Source organism: Engraulis encrasicolus, chromosome 8, assembly GCF_034702125.1.
Source record: "Engraulis encrasicolus isolate BLACKSEA-1 chromosome 8, IST_EnEncr_1.0, whole genome shotgun sequence".
NCBI lineage: Eukaryota > Metazoa > Chordata > Actinopteri > Clupeiformes > Engraulidae > Engraulis > Engraulis encrasicolus.
The window spans coordinates 15,250,928-15,270,011 of record NC_085864.1 but is presented as its reverse complement, the minus strand read 5'-3'; the positions used below and the strand labels follow the sequence as shown (position 1 = coordinate 15,270,011).

General features: G+C 41.5%; 2 protein-coding genes across 3 annotated transcripts in view; both read left to right on the top strand.

Moving 5' to 3' along the window:
* The window catches only part of LOC134453547 (uncharacterized), a 125,023-nt gene that overhangs the window by 78,414 nt on the left and 27,525 nt on the right, over positions 1-19,084 (top strand). The window lies entirely within an intron of this gene.
* On the top strand, positions 10,933-12,429 carry LOC134453545 (mucosal pentraxin-like). The gene is made up of 2 exons (XM_063204330.1): positions 10,933-11,057; positions 11,456-12,429. The coding sequence occupies exons 1-2, from the start codon at positions 10,982-10,984 to the stop codon at positions 12,100-12,102; spliced, it is 723 nt and encodes a 240-aa protein (XP_063060400.1). The 5' UTR covers positions 10,933-10,981; the 3' UTR covers positions 12,103-12,429.

Sequence of the window (19,084 nt, the reverse complement as noted above, 5' to 3'; positions counted from 1 at the left end):
ATAATTACAGAGAATGTCTGAGTTCTTAGTCCTGTGTGAATGTGCCATGTCCGCGATTTGTGAGGTAATAATTCCGCCGCGAATTACCTACTGTATTTCGGCCAAACTCAGACGTCCTGGGGTAATTTTACATAGGCGCGCCGTCTGCACTCCCTTGTAATGTCTGTGAATTGAGTAAATAACAGACGTTTATTTATCCCGTCCGAATGCACCCCGGAAAATCACGGAGGTCCGGGGGTAATTGCGAATTACCAGGGGTCCATAGGTAATTTAAGTCCCGTCCGAATCGGGCTTTAGATAATAAAAAGCAAGCATGGTGCACTTCAGAGCATGGGCCTTGCTATTTGCATTGTGAATCAGTAAAACAATGATAACAATGTATGTGTGTGTGTGCATGCGTGCCTGTGTGCGTTGGCTAGTGGGCCTATTCAGCCAACACGGCAACTTTTATTTATGTATTCAAGGTGATGTTGAGTGGAGTGAGTGGCATTCTCTCATGAGTGAGTCATCACTTCAGCAATGCTGTTTTCCATGAAGGTCATGTTTGCAGTTTTCCCATTTCCTGCATACTGAGCTGCATACCATCTGCCTCTGGCACGCCAGGCAGGCAATAAATAATGTTGACAAATCATCTGAGGACCACACGGAATCCGCATGAGAGGGAAAGGCAATCAAAGAGGTTAATGGCAATGTTTTTTTACCTGTGGATTTGAAATAAATGCAGCCACCTAAATGGCATACGGGTTCGGGGTGGGGGGATTGTAGAAGCTATAGGATTTACACTAAATAGTCCATCAATTCAATCCCACTCAAATCAGAAACATACCATCATATTATGCACCGTTTGGCCAGATGAACGCTTCACTATTTGAGCTAGTAACACTTTATTTGATGTGATGGGTGTCGTGTCATTTGTTTTTTAGACGATACACTGACTGTATGTAGCCCATGTCAAATAAACTGTAAAAAATAACTCAACTACCATATTACTTTGTACACTACAACATGGCACAGACTTTTTAATAATAGGCCTACATGACTTGGTCATTGCCCTTCTGGTAACAACAAACTGGTTAAAACAAGCAGTATAGGATAAATGCAAATAATGTCTGAAGCGATATGTTTTATCAGCCACTATTCTTAAAAAAACTCCACCATTTCCAGCAACTATGGGAAAATTAAACATATTGTGCATTGTGATATCACATATTGTGTTAGAAACATGCTATTAACGGTCAATTTTGCACAGCCTTTATCAGTAAAGGTGAGTGAGTCACCTTGAATGCTGTCGCTTGAACACGAGAACTATGAATACAAATAATTCTGAAGTGATACATTTTATCAACCATAACACTGCAGGAACCCGAGCAAACCTCCATAGCATAGCCTACAACATGCTGCATATTGTTGTACCTGATATTGTGTTATAACCGTGCTATCAATGGTCAGCCTTTATCAGTGAGTGTGTGTGCGTCCACAGTTGATGACATGCGACTGGGTGCATGAGTGTGGACATAAACCTCTCGCCTGTGAAATAAGCGTCTGCAGATAATACTGGGGCCTCACACTGAAATTGTCAACATGAATGAAAGCCTCCATGAAGAGAGATATAATAGCTATCTCCTGCTCTTTGTCTCTCTCTCTCTCTCTCTCTCTCTCTCTCTCTCTGGCATGCCAACATCCTGTGTGTGGGGTGTGTGAGCATTGAGCATGTGTGTGTGCGCTGTCTACCTGTGTGCTCATGTCTGTTTGTGTATTCTGTATGTGGGTAGATGACGGATAGGCAGCAAAAAACATTTTTTTCACAAAACATTGTTTATGAGGGAAAAAAGTATATGTCTACGTAGTGCAGCAATTAATCTTTCAAAAAATCCAAGTGGTCACAATGTTGGTCTATTCGTTGATTATTTATTTACGTTGATAAAGCAATTTGCTGAAAATATGTCCTTTGGTGTGACGTTAAGAAATAAATATATTAAGTAATGTAGAAATGGCTTGATGGAGTTTTATGAACATTGTTACACTCTTCATATTTATTGCAATTTTTTAAAGTCTTAATTTAATGAGAAATTACCATTTAAGTATTTTTTTTTCCCATTAGATGTGAGATTATTAGAAACCTTCGAGGAAAAACAGGGATATCTTTCTTTTAAATGTTCAAAATTGTCCGAATTTATACTAACTTTTCAGGGACGATAATTTGTTCTTCCCTAATGCAATATTCAGTGTTTATCAAACATATTGTTTAGCTCAAACAAATATTTGAGTGTTTAAAACATGTCACACCGTAGGACATTCATGTCACGCTAAAGGACAGAAATGCAAAACTGAGCCAGAAACAAATATATCAACATGATTATTTTGTCTTTTGATCATAATATAATGTTGGAGTCAATATGGACCTACACTTTACACTTATAAGTCTTTGAATCGTCGATTATCAGCCTATCGTAACTCTTAATGACAGCCATGCGGTCATTGAATGTAACCTGCAGAGCTCATAAGACTCATACTGAAGGGTGACCTTGGCAGGACCATCACACTTTTGTAGGTATGCTATGACTGTCACACCATTGAACCTGTAATGTGTAGTGGCCAGTGCCTGTTTGGTATCTCAAGCTGGACAGCACATTTATGCTGTATATTGAGCTCTTCACAGCATACTTTATTCATCTTTATTATATGGTGTGACGTCATCGGTCGAATGCTCCATTCATTTCAACGGGGCTCCCCAACGTTCGCACGTCTGTTATTTTTCGATAACGGACGGGTTGGTCTATAACAGACCGCTGTCAATGGCAACAAGACTTTTCACTGCTAAAGCGACTTTTCAACAAGACTCTAATCAGCTGCTGTGATAGACAACACCTGTTGTCCTAGCTACCTAGCTGTTGCCTAGCGGTGTTCCACAACGGCACTGTTTTGTTTTGCGCAGCAACAATCTTTCGACATTAAAAACTATAATAGACTTAACATTAAATAGGCCTAAAGAAATGTCCCCGCCATGTGTGAATCATTTAAGTATATCCATATAATAAGTGGGTTAACTTTCGGCGAGTCGGTCGCTTTGTGGAATAGCAGCACTTCAGAGAGAACAAGACCCCTCCGCTCCGCGTCGGGGTCTAAAGATTCTCTCTGTCGTGTTGCTATTCCACGGTAGCGACCTTCTCGCCGAACGTTAACCCTTACATACTCCTCTATATAGGCTACTCTCTCACTGATCTTTCCTTCACTGTTACCGTTATATTTTATGGTTTCAAAGCACCATTAATGACATTTTATATCATTTGACAGTATCTAAAATCAACAGCAAATATTCATCAACAATGCATCAAAGTATAAATTCCAAATGCCAATAAAGGAATAAGTAATTTGAATACACAATATTTATCTAGTCAAACAACAAAACAAAACAATATGTACTACCAGTTGTTTTAAAAGCTATTTCTCAAATATCTAGTCCATTGGTGTGACCTGTTTGTCCTTTGGTGTGATACTCCAAAGTGTCACACCATAGGACTTTTACCATCACACCATAGGACTTTTGAGCTTTTGAGTAAATTTAAAGCCATGTCGTTGCCAACTGAAATACAATTTCACCTTTAGTAAGATGCATTTTCATACATCTACATAAGAAAAAAATATGAAAAATATACCCTATTGTCAAAATGTATTTTATGGCTGTCACACCAAAGGACTACAAAACTAATACATCTTGTGGTAGCAAAACATAATTGATTGACTGAAGAACTCTGAGAGAAAAATCTAAAATCCACCCTTGCCATTGGCTTCTTAAGGGTCTAAAGTCACAATTTATGTACTGCTGGAGCTTCAACAATAGATAATTATCCACAGAATTAACCAAAAAAATAATGTCACACCACAGGACATTATTTTCTGCGACAAAGTTTCATAAGTCCATACGGTCTCAGAAAAACAGGAAAAAAAATAAACATTGCCACTTACTAAAATAGACACCTTGAAAAACATGCCAGGGTTGTTTAGACAAATGACTGAGCTTTGATTATTTATTTAAAAATGTTTTAATATGGAGAACCAGGCTTGCCTCAGTCACACCATAGGACAAATGTGACATTTGACTCAAAATTAAGTATACTTATGTAGGCATTATTACCCCTAAAGTTTAATTCATTTCCACTTATTTTACGAATGGCCACCATTTTGTAAAATACAGACACCATTTTGTTTCCTACTGTACCTGATCAGATTACGTGGCTCAGCCCCGCCCCTGTACCTATAAAGCCCAGGTAGAGGTATGAAACAATAGAGTTTGCGACCCCGACTTCCTCCATCAAGATGTGAGAAGTGCCGGGACACGTCTCCTTGGAGAGACGTCTATTTTAGAAATTATTGAAACTGTAAGTTATCTTGGCCAGGTTAACACTACAGTCGATATATTTCTTCCTTCAACCGGTTTTCGTTTGTATTGCATTTGACTTTTGCGGACACTGCTAGGAGAGCAGTGAGTCAGGACCCACGAGGAACCCACGCGCTATAGGATAACTTTTGTACGGACAATTGTTAATCTTTTTACTGGTACCGAATTCGAGGACGAAATTCGAAATTGTCAACATGAATGAAAGCCTCCATGAAGAGAGATATAATAGCTATCTCCTGCTCTTTCTCTCTCTCTCTCTCTCTCTCTCTCTCTCTCTCTCTGGCATGCCAACATCCTGTGTGTGGGGTGTCTGAGCATTGAGCATGTGTGTGTGCGCTGTCTACCTGTGTGCTCATGTCTGTTTGTGTATTCTGTATGTGGGTAGATGACGGATAGGCAGCAAAAAACATTTTTTTCACAAAACATTGTTTATGAGGGAAAAAAGTATATGTCTACGTAGTGCAGCAATTAATCTTTCAAAAAATCCAAGTGGTCACAATGTTGGTCTATTCGTTGATTATTTATTTACGTTGATAAAGCAATTTGCTGAAAATATGTCCTTTGGTGTGACGTTAAGAAATAAATATATTAAGTAATGTAGAAATGGCTTGATGGAGTTGAACTTCTTAAGGGTCTAAAGTCACAATTTATGTACCGCTGGAGCTTCAACAATAGATAATTATCCACAGAATTAGCCAAAAAAATAATGTCACACCACAGGACATTATTTTCTGCGACAAAGTTTCATAAGTCCATATGGTCTCAGAAAAACAGGAAAAAAATTAAATATTGCCACTTGCTAAAATAAACACCTTGAAAAACATGCCAGGGTTGTTTAGACAAATGACTGAGCTTTGATTATTTATTTAAAAATGTTTTAATATGGAGAACCAGGCTTGCCTCAGTCACACCATAGGACAAATGTGACATTTGACTCAAAATTAAGTATACTTATGTAGGCGTTATTACCCCTAAAGTTTAATTCATTTCCCCTTATTTTACGAATGGCCGCCATTTTGTAAAATACAGACACCATTTTGTTTCCTACTGTACCTGATCAGATTACATACGTGGCTCAGCCCCGCCCCTGTACCTATAAAAGCCCAGGTAAAGGTAGGAAACAAAAGAGTTAGCGACCCCGACTTCCTCCATCGAGATGTGAAACGTGCCGGGACACGTCTCCTTGGAGAGACGTCTATTTTAGAAATTATTGAAACTGTAAGTTATCTTGGCCAGGTTAACACTACAGTCGATATATTTCTTCCTTCAACCGGTTTTCGTTTGTATTGCATTTGACTTTTGCGGACACTGCTAGGAGAGCAGTGAGTCAGGACCCACGAGGAACCCACGCGCTATAGGATAACTTTTGTACGGACAATTGTTAATCTTTTTACTGGTACCGAAATCAAGGACCTCGCCTAGAGTCCACGGAGACTCGGCTGAGCCTGATGGTCTGTCCCCCAAGAGAGTGTGGACAGCCGGTATAGTTATTACGCGTGGAACGGACCTACGTGCCCCCGCCTTTCCCCACTGGACCTTTGCAGGACGGCACCGCAAAGACAATCGGACTACACAACGAAATACCTTTCCTTTTCCCGTTCAACGAAGCAAGACTTTTGTGGACATATTGCAGCCTCGCGCCGGAACCGCGTGGTAACACTCGGACCCATACACACGTGCGAGCTTGGAGAACAAAAGGACCTCGTGCGCACGAAGACGCACACACCCACCTCGCCCGAGAGATCGAAGGATTTCTCTCCTCCTACCAAGGATAATGCAGTAAGCACTGAGTTTGGGCAAAGATATTCAGTTAGAACTGTTACATAGCTTTGAGGAGTTGTGTTTAAATATCCACACTTGTAGAGTGTGATATATTTTATTTTGGGTTATTTTGTTCTATCTGTTCTTTCTTTTCTTTCTCTCTTTCTCCCCTCTCATCACCACAAATAGCCACACGCTATTCTTAGTTTACTGTAGTTGCAGGATTGGCATACTTGCACCCACATGTAAATTATCCACTCACAGAGATACACGTACCCGTGTTTTAACCCATAGAGTTATCGAGTTGAGGACGTAAGCTATTGTCGGAAAAGCGCGCCAAGCGCTCCCTTTTCCCTCCCCCCACACATACTGTAAAGCCTTTAGACAAAGGACAGTATTCTCTGATTAGCTTGAATTCTATCTTGAAGATAAGTTCCCGCTTCATCAGCCGAAAGCTTAACGCCCCTCCTCGTATCTCATATTTCGGTCCTGCGCGCAAGCGCTGCGCAGAATCATTTGAACCATAGTCAGGGGTGGACTGGCAATCTGGCAAACCGGGCAAAATCCCGGTGGGCCGACGCCCCTAGAGGGCCGGTGATGTCGGTTTTTAAAAATAATTGTTATTAATGTTTTTTTTTTTTTTTTAAATGACCGGCGGCCCACAATTTCGTGCTGACGGCCCTCGGCCCTCCTCTTATGACATCAGCCCACACATAAAGGGGCTAGAGGGAGGGGGTGTCCCATTGGTGCATCTGAGTCGGACTTAACTATTCATTGCGGCCCCACCCCTACCATGGATTACGCGCGCAAATTTGAGACACAAGCGATGGAGAGACTAAAACTAAAAGGTGGTGTGGAAAAGGTTGCGGAAAAGGAATAACAAAAAAAAAAAACTTGCAGCAGAGGCAAGATAATGTGTTCACGCATGTAGTGTTGTAGCAGCAGGAGAGGGACAACAACTTCTGCATGTTGGAAGTGAAGGAGCACGCTAGGAGACAGCAGGTGAAGCGGCAGTAGTAGCCTCTACGAGCCCTGACAGGTATGAGTCAAGTCTTTCAAACTTTAGGATACTCCATGCCTCTCCCCAACTCTCACTTCAGCATTAAATATTAATATTAAATAGGCCATTAATTCCCACCACTATACCTGTAAGTGTGCTTGAGTGCTTTGAACCGGTCGCACGACTCACGGACATTTGAGAAGACAAACATTCCATACACCAAACCACTGACGTGAATAATATTAACAATATAGTAGCCACGGCAGTGTGCCAAATGTATAGCATTAAATGAAACACCAGTGGTGTTGTTCTAAAGCATTCCGTGTACTAAATGCGTTTCGAAGACTGTCAAACTCGTGCCTACTCTCACTAAATATTCAGCGATTGTTTGCGTAATCACATTTACCACGCAGTGAAAATGTCCATATGTCGTGTAACGGTTGTCGCGTCTCGCGTGTGGAAAAGGTTTGCCAAATGTATTTTTTTTCATTCTTGGAGCACAATCAAACCATATTCTGTAGGTAAAGACCTAGCATCTCTCTCTCTATCTCTCTCAGCTGTTATTTTATCCAGGATTAGAAATTAGAAATGATAAATGATTGAAGAATTTCTTTTGAATAAGCTTTTGATACAGTTTTATCTGTAGACTATTTTATGTAGCCTACCACTTTCAGCACTGCTCATTTTGAAACTTCAGTATGTTAACATATTTGACACACTAAAGCATTGTGGTGATAGGCAGTTCATGATTTTCTTTCATCATTCAAGCTATTAAAGTAGCTTCCTTATGCAATGAGAGATGCATTTTGATAACAGGAAATTAACCCCTCTTCTAATGCACCTGTTAGAAGAAACCCTCAATTTAACATTAATCTAGGTCAATTTATGAGTAGTCTATACACTCAGGATTGTACAGGCAGCTGCATTGCTGCCTGTCGCACCTCCTCTGGTGCCCATGGGTCAGCAAGAGAAAATAAGACTTGTGACACAAACATCTTTATTGTATAAATTACTAGACAAACAATACACTGAATACTATATTAATTTGAATATTTTGCACGTGCTGAATTGTGATAAATAATCTATCTCCCTCTTCTCATCTAGTCAAACCAGGCCAGGATGAGGTTGAGTTAGAGAGAGAAGTAGAGTAGGCCTAGATTACTTTTGCTGTGAGTGTGGTCATTGCATTTCTAAACCACTGCCCAACCTAAGATTCATTTTAAATAAATAGTTGATATAGTCAGCACACATTTCCTGGTGTTTTCTGGTAGCTGAAAGAGAGATTCATGCATGAATATTGCGCCTTTTCGCATAGGCCGCTTGGTCAATAAGTAATCGCATGTGCTCCGCTGATTATGAGGGGCCGGTCTGGGCCAAAAATGCCCGGGCCATTTTGTTCTCCCAGTCCAGGCCTGACCATAGTTCATAGAACATACATCCCTCTCACTCTCTCTCCTCCCACCGCTCCGCACAAGCGGTAATAGAGGTGCGCGGCGCTCACAGAAAGCGCTCGCCACTCGCCCCTCCTCTCTCTCTCTCTCTCTTTCTCTCTCTCGCATAGCGTACACACACACACACACACACACACACACACACACACATAGCGCATCCTCTCATACCCCGTGTATATATTGTATATTTTACCTAAGTTCTTATGCCCTGCAAGTCACATTGGCTGTATCAGTGTTATGACCGGATGATGCTTTTACAATAAATGTACCTTGTGGTGAACTGTGTTTGTCTTATTTGAACAATTTCTACGAAGTCAACCAGAAAAGAATTCACACAAAACCTTCAGATTATTTGTCAATAATGGTCATGATTTTATGAGACGGTCATGAAACGTGGTTTAGGCAATCATTAATTAGACAATTGACGATTGTACACACCTACACATTATTGATACCCAGCGTGAAGAGTTTAACACACTCTTCGTGCATCATTTCTTATACTCTTATTCCTCACATATAGTAATAACACATTACATATTTGGAACTGTATAAGAATTGTATACTTATTAATGTAATTATAATTACATTACTGTACTTCCCTTACATAGTCCCCGTACCCATAAATGTAGTAGAACCTACATATTTTGGTGCCCTTGCGTGAGGAAGAATATTCCTCACGTCCAATAAATGTGGGATTACCCCTACATATTTTGGTGCCCCTGCGTGAGGAAGAATACTCCTCGCGTCCAATAAATGTAGTTTTACCTACACTTATTTAAGCTCTGGATTTATTACACATTACTTTTTCACAACAACGACATTAGTTTAATCATTTAAAGCATTGACAATTTTGAAAGCATGAATTAACTTGATTTTAAGAGCCTGCGACAGCAAAATTTACACGTCACGACATCTACCTATATATTTTATGATTTGAGACATGGGTGTACTGTAGGTTGGCGCGGGGTCGTGAGAGGAGTGTGGCTGGGCTCTGAAACCCTCTGCTTGGTGGCTGAAAAACAAAGACATCAGACCTTCCTCTCCATTGGCTGTCTGTGCTGAATGCACAAGCCTACGTGTGTGTGTGTGTGTGTGTGTGTGTGTGTGTGTGTGTGTGTGTGTGTGTGTGTGTGTGTGTGTGTGTGTGTGTGTGTGTGTGTGTGTGTGTATAAGAGTGGGTAGTGGGCTGGAATGTTGTGGAGAGGGGAGTGTAGCTTGACGTAGTGTGCTTCGTAGAATCTTACTGCAGATGGGGTCGCTGGCGGGCCTATTCACTATTTGCTGAAAATACTCAACTACATCATAACAACATTGCTATGACAGTGCCGAGAGCCTTAAGTAACAGATTAAGACATAGACATTACAATTTTAAGTAAGTAAGTAAGTATAGCCAATTGGAGCCAATTGGAGCCAATTTTGGTCCCCTCTTTCTCTGCACTTTATCCCATTTGGCCTAGTGAATCACATTGAAGTACTACACACACTAGTCCGTAGCAGTGGGCTGCCTGCTGAGCGATGCAGGGTGGCTTTATCGTCTGCATCACCAAATACCACCCAGAGAAAGAGGTAACTAAATAACTTGCATGCTGCTTTCACATTTCACTAGAGCCATGTCCCCCATTACACAGAGCTACCAGAGGCGGGAGACACAAGATGAATGGAGCCACAGAGACAGCAGGAGAGAGATGAAGAGAGAGCAAGAGAGAGAGAGAGAGAGAGAGAGAGAGAGAGAGAGAGAGAGAGAGAGAGAGGCGCCTGTCTCAGCTTGAAGATGGTAAACAAATCAAGCCGTAAAACCAGACCCAGACGACAAAATGAAATGGGGAAAAAGAACAAAGCCAATTTTATTTTTTTAAATTCAAAGATTCTCAGTGTTTTCCTCTTCATGCCTGCAGTTATAACATGAAGGCAGAGTCCCAAACCCAGATATCTTATTTAGTTTTTTCAAGACGGTCATTTTAGGAGCTCTGTAGAAACCTGAGTTCGCAAAATATCAACAATAACAACAAAGTGACAGGCCTAATACAATACTAAGATTTATGTTATCTTGCTACACATTTAATCCCCCCTTTTGGGGACAATAACATTGACAGTTGAAGTGCAATGGCTTGGCAATCAAGGACCAGAAATGAAAACAACCCTGCCTGCCAGATTGAATTAATTAACTCTCATTATTTTAAGGCCACGGCATGCAGGGCAGCAGTAAGCATTTCAAAATGCTTCGTTCTTAGCCAATAGTGAGTGGGTACTCCGATACTCCCCCTCCAGGGGACCTCAGTTTCACTTAAATACGATCAGGGAGAGGATTCAAGACACATTGGTTGAGCTACGATTAGAGGCAGCAAGTCTAGCTCTATCACGTTTACCACCATGAAAACCAAAGTGGCAAGTAAGGTCCTCATATTGTTGCTTGTATATGTCACAAAATCTTCAGCAGAGAGAAAAGGTAAGACACATTATTATTACTGCATACAGTGTGTATATCATCCTACTGATACCCATTATTCTGCCATAACATATGTGTACATAAACTGCATGGAACAATTGAACAGCTTATCGATATCCTTAGCAGTGCTTTCTTACAGTGTGTATACCCACTTACCTGCACAAGCTGTATAAAACTGCATTAAATTCGTAAATACTGCTATACATACAACCTTCTGTATCATATGCACTTTTGCTATTTACACTTCTGGGTTCTAAGCAGTATTTCCCTTGCCCATGTATTTATGCAACAGTAATGACAAAAAAGTGTAATCTAATCTAATCTAACACTGCATCAGATATGACATTTAAAATGACTAACTGCCACTGTGTTGTTTCACTGTTGATTTGATTCCACAGATCTCACAGGGAAGATGTTCACCTTTCCTGCGGAGTCTAATACTGCTCATGTCGTCCTGGTACCACCAACCCAAATCAGGACCCTAACCGCTGTGACTGTCTGTCTGCGCTTCTTCTCCGACAAAAACGGTAGAGAGCAGAGCCTTTTCTCTTTTGCAACACCGTCACATGCAGACGGATTCTACCTCATGAAATACACCAAATACAGGTACTACGGCATATATGTGAATGACAACATAGTGACATTCTATGACATGGGGGACATTCCAAATCAGTGGAATTCCATCTGTGGTACTTGGGATTCCAAGACGGGCCTAGCGCAGCTTTGGGTCAACGGCAAACCAAGCGCAAGAAAAGGAATGAATCGTGGAGGCACCATCTTGCAAGAAGCCAGTATCGTCCTGGGTCAAGATCAGGACAGTTATGGAGGGGGATTTTCGTCAGGAAAGTCTTTTGTGGGAATGCTCACAGATGTTCACATGTGGGATTCAGTTCTTTCTTATTCTGAGCTCGCTTTGTACATGAACCGCATTCCACTGACACACAATGGAAATGTGATCAACTGGGAGTCGCTGGACTTCACTTATGAGGGCTATGTGATTGTAGAGGACCAAGTGAGGGATGATTTGAAAAAAGTATGTTTGTAAAAGTAAGAGTCAGCTCTGTCTGTCTGCCAGTCAGAATTCAGTTCAGGGACCAGCTCAGTAGGGTATGAAAATCTTATAATATACTTTGAAACACTTGTAAGGTTGGTTTCGGATGGAGCACACCGTTACATTTGACTGCAGAAGAGAATAATTTTTTTTACGCTCAATGTTTTTTTTTAATTGTTTTTAAGCCATAAAAGACAAATGTAAACAACAGTAGGCTACATATGATTGCCTTCCAACCCTCCCAGAACAATGCACCCCCCCACCCGCGCACACACACACACACTCACTCACATACACACATACGCACAGTACATTGGGCACAGCCACTAGGTGACATAATGGGCAAACAAATAATACAAGTCAACTGATAAAAACACACATAGACAAAAAGTAATAATAATAATAATAATAATAATAATAATAATAATAATAATAATAGTAATATTAAACGATGAAGAAGAACGAATGGTGGTTGGTGGTTGCAGAGGAAAAGAAAGGGAAAGTAAAGTTGTTAAGCTCAAGGGAGTGTTTGCAAATCTGTGAAGTACTCTATGAAAGGGCTCCAGTGTTTGAAGAATCTACTTGTGTCCCCACGAAGTGTAAATTTGATCTTCTCTAAGCTTAGGTAGTACACAAGATCCTTCAACCAGGCTGACAAAGAAGGGGGCTGCGGTGACTTCCAACCCAGCAGAATTTTACGCCTGGCTATTAGAGTGGCAAAGGCAACAACATCAGCATGGGTGCTACTGAGGAGGTGAAAGAGAATACTTTTGTAGAGGGACTGAAAACTTCTAAAAGTAGGCCTTGCAGGCCTTGATATAATCTCAGTAATGTTCCAACACTCACTTTTGACTTTGTATTGGACAAAAAAGTTACATTGTTGTAAAGTAGATACTGTGTGTTTTATTTTGAATACATTTTAAAGACTTTGTTTCATTTAACTGTTATATGTTGTTCCTTTTTCTACGTTTTCACGAGAGAATTATTTGACCTCCGTGCAGGAGGATACATCTTCAAGGTTGCCTCAGATAAGAAGCATATTGCACGCATGGTTCTTGTACTGTGTATTGCATATGTGTGTGCATTTAGTTATAAACCATCTCTCAAACAAGAGTTCAGATGCAAAAAAAACCTTAATTGCACATGTGATGAGTTTATAAAAAAGGCTATAGGCCTACATATATTTCTTCTAATTTCTTCTAACTTAAAATAACTCCATCTCATTTTTATGGTCTTGACTTTGGAGTGGTTTTGTGACTGATACCACTTGGGTGAAACACTTTAAAATTAATTTTTACATAATTTTGGTATGGCTTATATACTATAAAGGGTTTTGCAACTGAACTCTTCAATTCATAGATTATTCATTAAAACAATGGCCTAAAACAATGACCGTATCACCATCCAACACTTAATATGTCACATTAATCTAAAACAATTGTGCATCAAAGACCATATGTAATCCGTATATGTCTTGTGGTTTCTAATTCCTTATCACACCATTGTACAAACATACTGTAATTACTTGCTGCTGAAATGACATGCCAATGACAATGTAGGCTTCATTTTGTGTATATCCCTGTGTCTCAATCCACGCACTTGTGCACTTTGGGCACTATGTTTCAGTGCATAGGGCGTTCACGCTGAAAAAAAAAAAAATCGGTCTCTTCGCTGAAGAGTCAGTGCACTGAAAGTGCCCGGATGATTCCCTAAGAAGGGCGAAAAATGCAGTGCTTGAATGATGGACCCTGCACGCACTAAACAGACGCCATGTTGACAGTAAAACGGAAGAAACGTGGTGTTCAATTCAGAAGAAGATTGTGGTCAACAGTCTCCTAATTCTGTAAGTAATGTTGCCGAGACTCCAACCTTTTCATGCCAAGCCATGTATTATATGCGTGATAGTTGCCCTTTGAGGTGAAGGAAATGTACTGTAAATACAAGCACGAGACGCTGTGCCATGTAAACAGTAGTCAACCGATATTTTGGAGAGCCAATGCTATGCTCAGCCGTCACTTCCAGCGAGGGCACAGTGTATAGTGTTCAAACTTTTCCACGACACTATGCATTGAAGACCTCAGTACACTGTGTCCACTGTGCACTAACCAGTGACACCAGTGCATGAGACACAGGGTCCCCGGAAAAGTGGCAAACGTTGCACAGGAGCCAAATTTAGTTAGGAGATGGCCCCTATTATAAATTTGCTGTCACCAAAATGGCACGGACCAAGTCATAATGTATTACTAAAGGTGCTGTGTCATAGTAGTGTTAGTATAGCCTAGTAAAGTCTTTTCAACGTCTATCAGCTTTCCACTGGCGGAACGGTATTCTGGGGCTACGCACATGGACACACCCATACATTTGGTACCTGACCTGACAAGCCCTATTGGGATACTACAAGCAGCTTCTCTTGTGTGCGCGCGTATGTGCAATTCTTATTAGGCCTACGATCACTAATCACAATCATGTAATGGTGTGGTCCTTGTATGTAGGGTATTGCACACTTTGCTAATGGCAAAAAAGCTTTATGAAAGCTAATGTTGTGTACTGCAAAAGCAATAATTGTGCCACTTTTAGCAATTCTATCAAATTCTGAATGGTTGATATGATAAAAGGCAGCTGTCTGCTTCATAATAATATACACTATTTTACGTTTAAAGAAAATAATACAACTCTATCACCCTCACATCATATCATGATCATTTTGTGCTCATCAGCGGGCTGTAAGTGACCAGGCGCTATATTGGTGCACTAATGGCACATTATATGCTCATTAGATGAATACTACATCTCATTACCCGCTAGTGCGTTTCTTTAACACCACGGCTTCATCTCCCAGCTGGACAAAGCTTTTGGGCATATAACTTCTTCACACATCTAAAAATTAATTATGTTCTGGTGCTGCCTTCAAGTTTTCTCAACTCTCTCCTCGTCTCCTCTCTCTCCCTTCCAGTGGAAATGTTATGGTAATTATTTTTCTCTACAGCGGCTTTACAAATGGACCAAAAGTGTGAATTGAACCTTGTAAAAGATTTCTCACAGCTGCCAAAGTGTTTGAAAGAACCAGATTTATGACCTCACCAACTCACATTGCACACATATTTCTTTAATGCAAGGGGCTGGGATTAAATTGGTGTATTAAATGAACTTGAAAAGTCATCATACTGTTTTTGCATGCATAAGCAGCAGTGCAGAACTAGGAGTTGGCAGGGGTATTTGATTCGTGGGCGGTTGTCAACGTTTCCGTTACCTTGTGTGAACACCAGTCTACAGGACCTCCAGTCGTGTTTACACAGGCAAAGCCAACATGTGACAGCAGGTGAGGTCCCCCATAAGCAATGCAATGCTTTCTGACTCAGAAAATGCACAGCTATGCAGGGCTCAACATGCAGGCAGTAAAAAAAAATACTGTAGCCTTACTTAAAGAATCTCTGGACAGATGAAGCAGAAAAATACAAGCTCTTTTACTTGGTTAATATTTAAACAAGTATCGCTATTCAAGCAAAGACTTCAGAGAAGTACCCTGACAGCAGATATGTACAGGTGTAGGGCCTTCTCTTAAAATACAGCTTTTCAAATGTGGACTGCGGAAAACATCAGAGGTGAGTCAAAAGACAACAACAAAATATCAACGCTGAGAAACTTGATTTATGTGTTTTTGAGGATGACTTTAAAACAAATGCTGGGTATCTAGTTTTGGTTGACTTTTGTTTGTGACTTTGAGTGGTCGGCGCAACAACAGGTCAGACTGCAGCAAAAGAGGCCAGAGATCGATAAACTTCATCTGAAGGGGCACATCTGAGGATTCATTCCCCTCTTCAATTTTGTGCTCTGAGGCGAATGGTCTCAGAAACACGTTCAAACAGAATTATTGAAGGAACGCTCTGGAGCTGACTAGGGTAAAGTGGAGGACCAAAACGGTCGAACCAAGACAGAAAAATGTGTGTATGTATGTGTGTGTGCACATAAAATCTTCAATAGAGTATGCACATCCCACCTCGCTGAGGCCAGCTGCAGGACAAAGGCATATCTGACAATAAAAACTATAGAAGTCCTTACACTGTAGCTACGCTTTGAAGGTTTATTCAAGTCAACGTTTCAACCCAACAGGGTCTTTATCATGCTTGTCTCATGCTTGATGAAGACCCAGTTGGGTCAAAACTTTGTATGACTTGAATAAACCTTCAACCTTTCCATTGTGTGTGTGCACTGTGCACATAACATAGGTGGGGAGTTGAACAGAGGCACAATGATTACTGATCAGTACAGTGCTGCTCGCCCATGGACAAACAACCAGTAGAGTTAGTGTGGGACCAACAGTGTCCATGGGACTAGTCCATCCATAGGACAAACAACAAGCAGGGTCAATGTTATAAGTCAGGAACCAGGGCCACTGATAGCTTTTACCAGGCCTGTGACAAAGTCATCAGGAAAACCCTCCACCCCTCTCTCTCTCTCTCAATACACAACTCCTGAAACAGCAGCCTCAGTTTCTCTTTTTGTTTTACCTTTGTTCCAGGTGGAGCACCTATCGAGTACAAATCTTCACATCTTAACCTCTTTACTGCTTTACAGTGTCAACAAGATGGACAAGTAAATAACAAAGGCATCATTGGCTTTGATCAATATGGACCGCAGTAAAAACATAAGAGACAGAACAGAAGGTGCATAACAGGTTCTGTCAGCATCATCATCGTTAGTGGGCTACAATCACACTGCCATGCTTTGACTCAGGGGTGATTAATTACGGTCTGGAAATTAATGAGTCTGACTTGCAATCCAAGGGTCACAGGTTCAATTCCCCTACGCTGACAGCTGAGAGGGGGGCAGTGAATGACCTGCACTCTCTTCCATCATCAACCACGCCTGACTAGGCAGTGCTGAGCAAGGTACCATCTCAATACATTTGTCCTTGGGCGGCATTGCTGCCACGGCTGCCCCTCTGCTGGGGTTAAATGGGAGGGTTAAATGGTGTTGTGTGCTGTGGTGTGCTGTTAAATCGTAACGGCAGATGGGAATTACTTTAATTATGACTATTGCCAGCTTAACCCATTATACGGCATTATAAATTTGCTGTTATTGAATGGCAATGAATGACCAAGTCGTAGTTCATTACTAAAGGCCCAGTGTTGTGTCATAGTGTAGGTGTAGATGACTTCAATGACCACTAGTGGAGCAGCGTGCATTATGGTACGTTACAGGAGAGGCAGCGGCTTAAGTACAACAGTTGGTTGTGGGAGTTGTAAGGTGGTTATGATATTACCTGTGAAGAGTGAAGACTATGGAGCTACTTGGAGGAGGATGAAATGGATTGAGAGATGGAGGAGGGAAGTTTATTGACTGAAACACATGCATGTTCTGTGTGTTTGATGGATGGGTGGAATTGATGCATGAGTGAAGATGGCTCAATGCGTGGATGGATGAATGGAAGGATGGATGGAGTCAACCTATTTAACAAAGAGGCAGGCTCAAAGCAATCCGGACTTTGTCTAACAGTCAGTCCATTTGTTATGGATGGATGGATGGATGGATGACATGGTGGGATGGATGAATCGATGGATGGATGAATAGATGAATAATAATGGATAGGGGTGATAAAGAGGGTCTCAGAACGGGTCAGATTCCCTGCGTCCCAACGGCTGTCCCCTAGATCAACTGGGGACGATGAGAGGCGCTGGCATCATGCTGTCAGGTCCAATCAATGGAGCACTCGAGTCATTTATTCACACTGCCCTCTCTCACAGACATCACACCAACCCACACACATGCACACAGGAGTTAATAAAAACAGACAAAGACAAACACACATGCACACACACGCATGCTCACACACACGCACACACACAAACTCTCTCTCTCTCACACACACACACACACACACACACACACACACACACACACACACACACACACACAATCTCTCTCTCTCTCTCTCTCTCCCTCCCTCTCTCTCTCTCTCTCTCTCTCTCTCTCTCTCTCTCTCTCTCTCTCTCACACACACACACACACACACACACACACACACACACACGCACAGGAGGCATAGGAAAAGGCATAGGCATACTAGACACAAGCAGACACAGACAAATAGACATGCACAAACAGACACACATTCACACATGCACACACAGTTGAGGCATACACAAAGCATTCACAGTTCAGTACCCATGAGATGATGGGATGATGGCAGATTGGCGTAAACCTCGGAAAGAACCATTTTGATCTCCATGAGATGAGATGAGATGTGAAGCGAGGAGCCATAACCACCCACACAAACACACACATGCACACACACAGACACACACACACACACACGCACACACACACACACACACACACACACACACACACGCACACACACACACACACACACAGCTCAGGGGGCTGCCTTCAGGGATAATAAGGCATGGCACTGATGACAAAGCTTTGACAAAGGGGAGAGAGGGACGCCTCATCTCAGTGGTGTGAAACGTGCTTAAAACTGACAGAGGAGAGGAGAGAAGATGAGGAAAAGAAGAAAAGAGGGAGAGATGGAAAATAGAAAAGAGAAAGCTGGCTCGCAGCAGAGGAAGAGCAGACTGGGTGAAGTAAATAAAATATTACTAGGCACCGAAGAACACAAAACAGAGTCAAAGTTGTGTTTTAAATGAGAATAGGGATTAGGGAAAACACACTGACGAAAAGGCCTTCTCTATCCAACAGCCAAAGAGAAATGTTGATTTTTCTGTCATGTTTCATGGAGGTTTCCCCTTTAGTTTAGCAGGGGTGAGCTGGAGAGGTAAGAGAGACAGTACAGTGGTAGACAGGAAGAATTTCAGAAGCCCACCACATGGCCAGTGCACGGTGGAGTACAGACTGCCAAAAATTCTCACCATCACTCAAAAACAAGTCTGCCCAGAGGTGAGAGACATCTGATGAAAGCAAGAGCAAAAGGAGCATGTGGTGTTTGAACACCTCACACCTTGGCCCTGAAAAC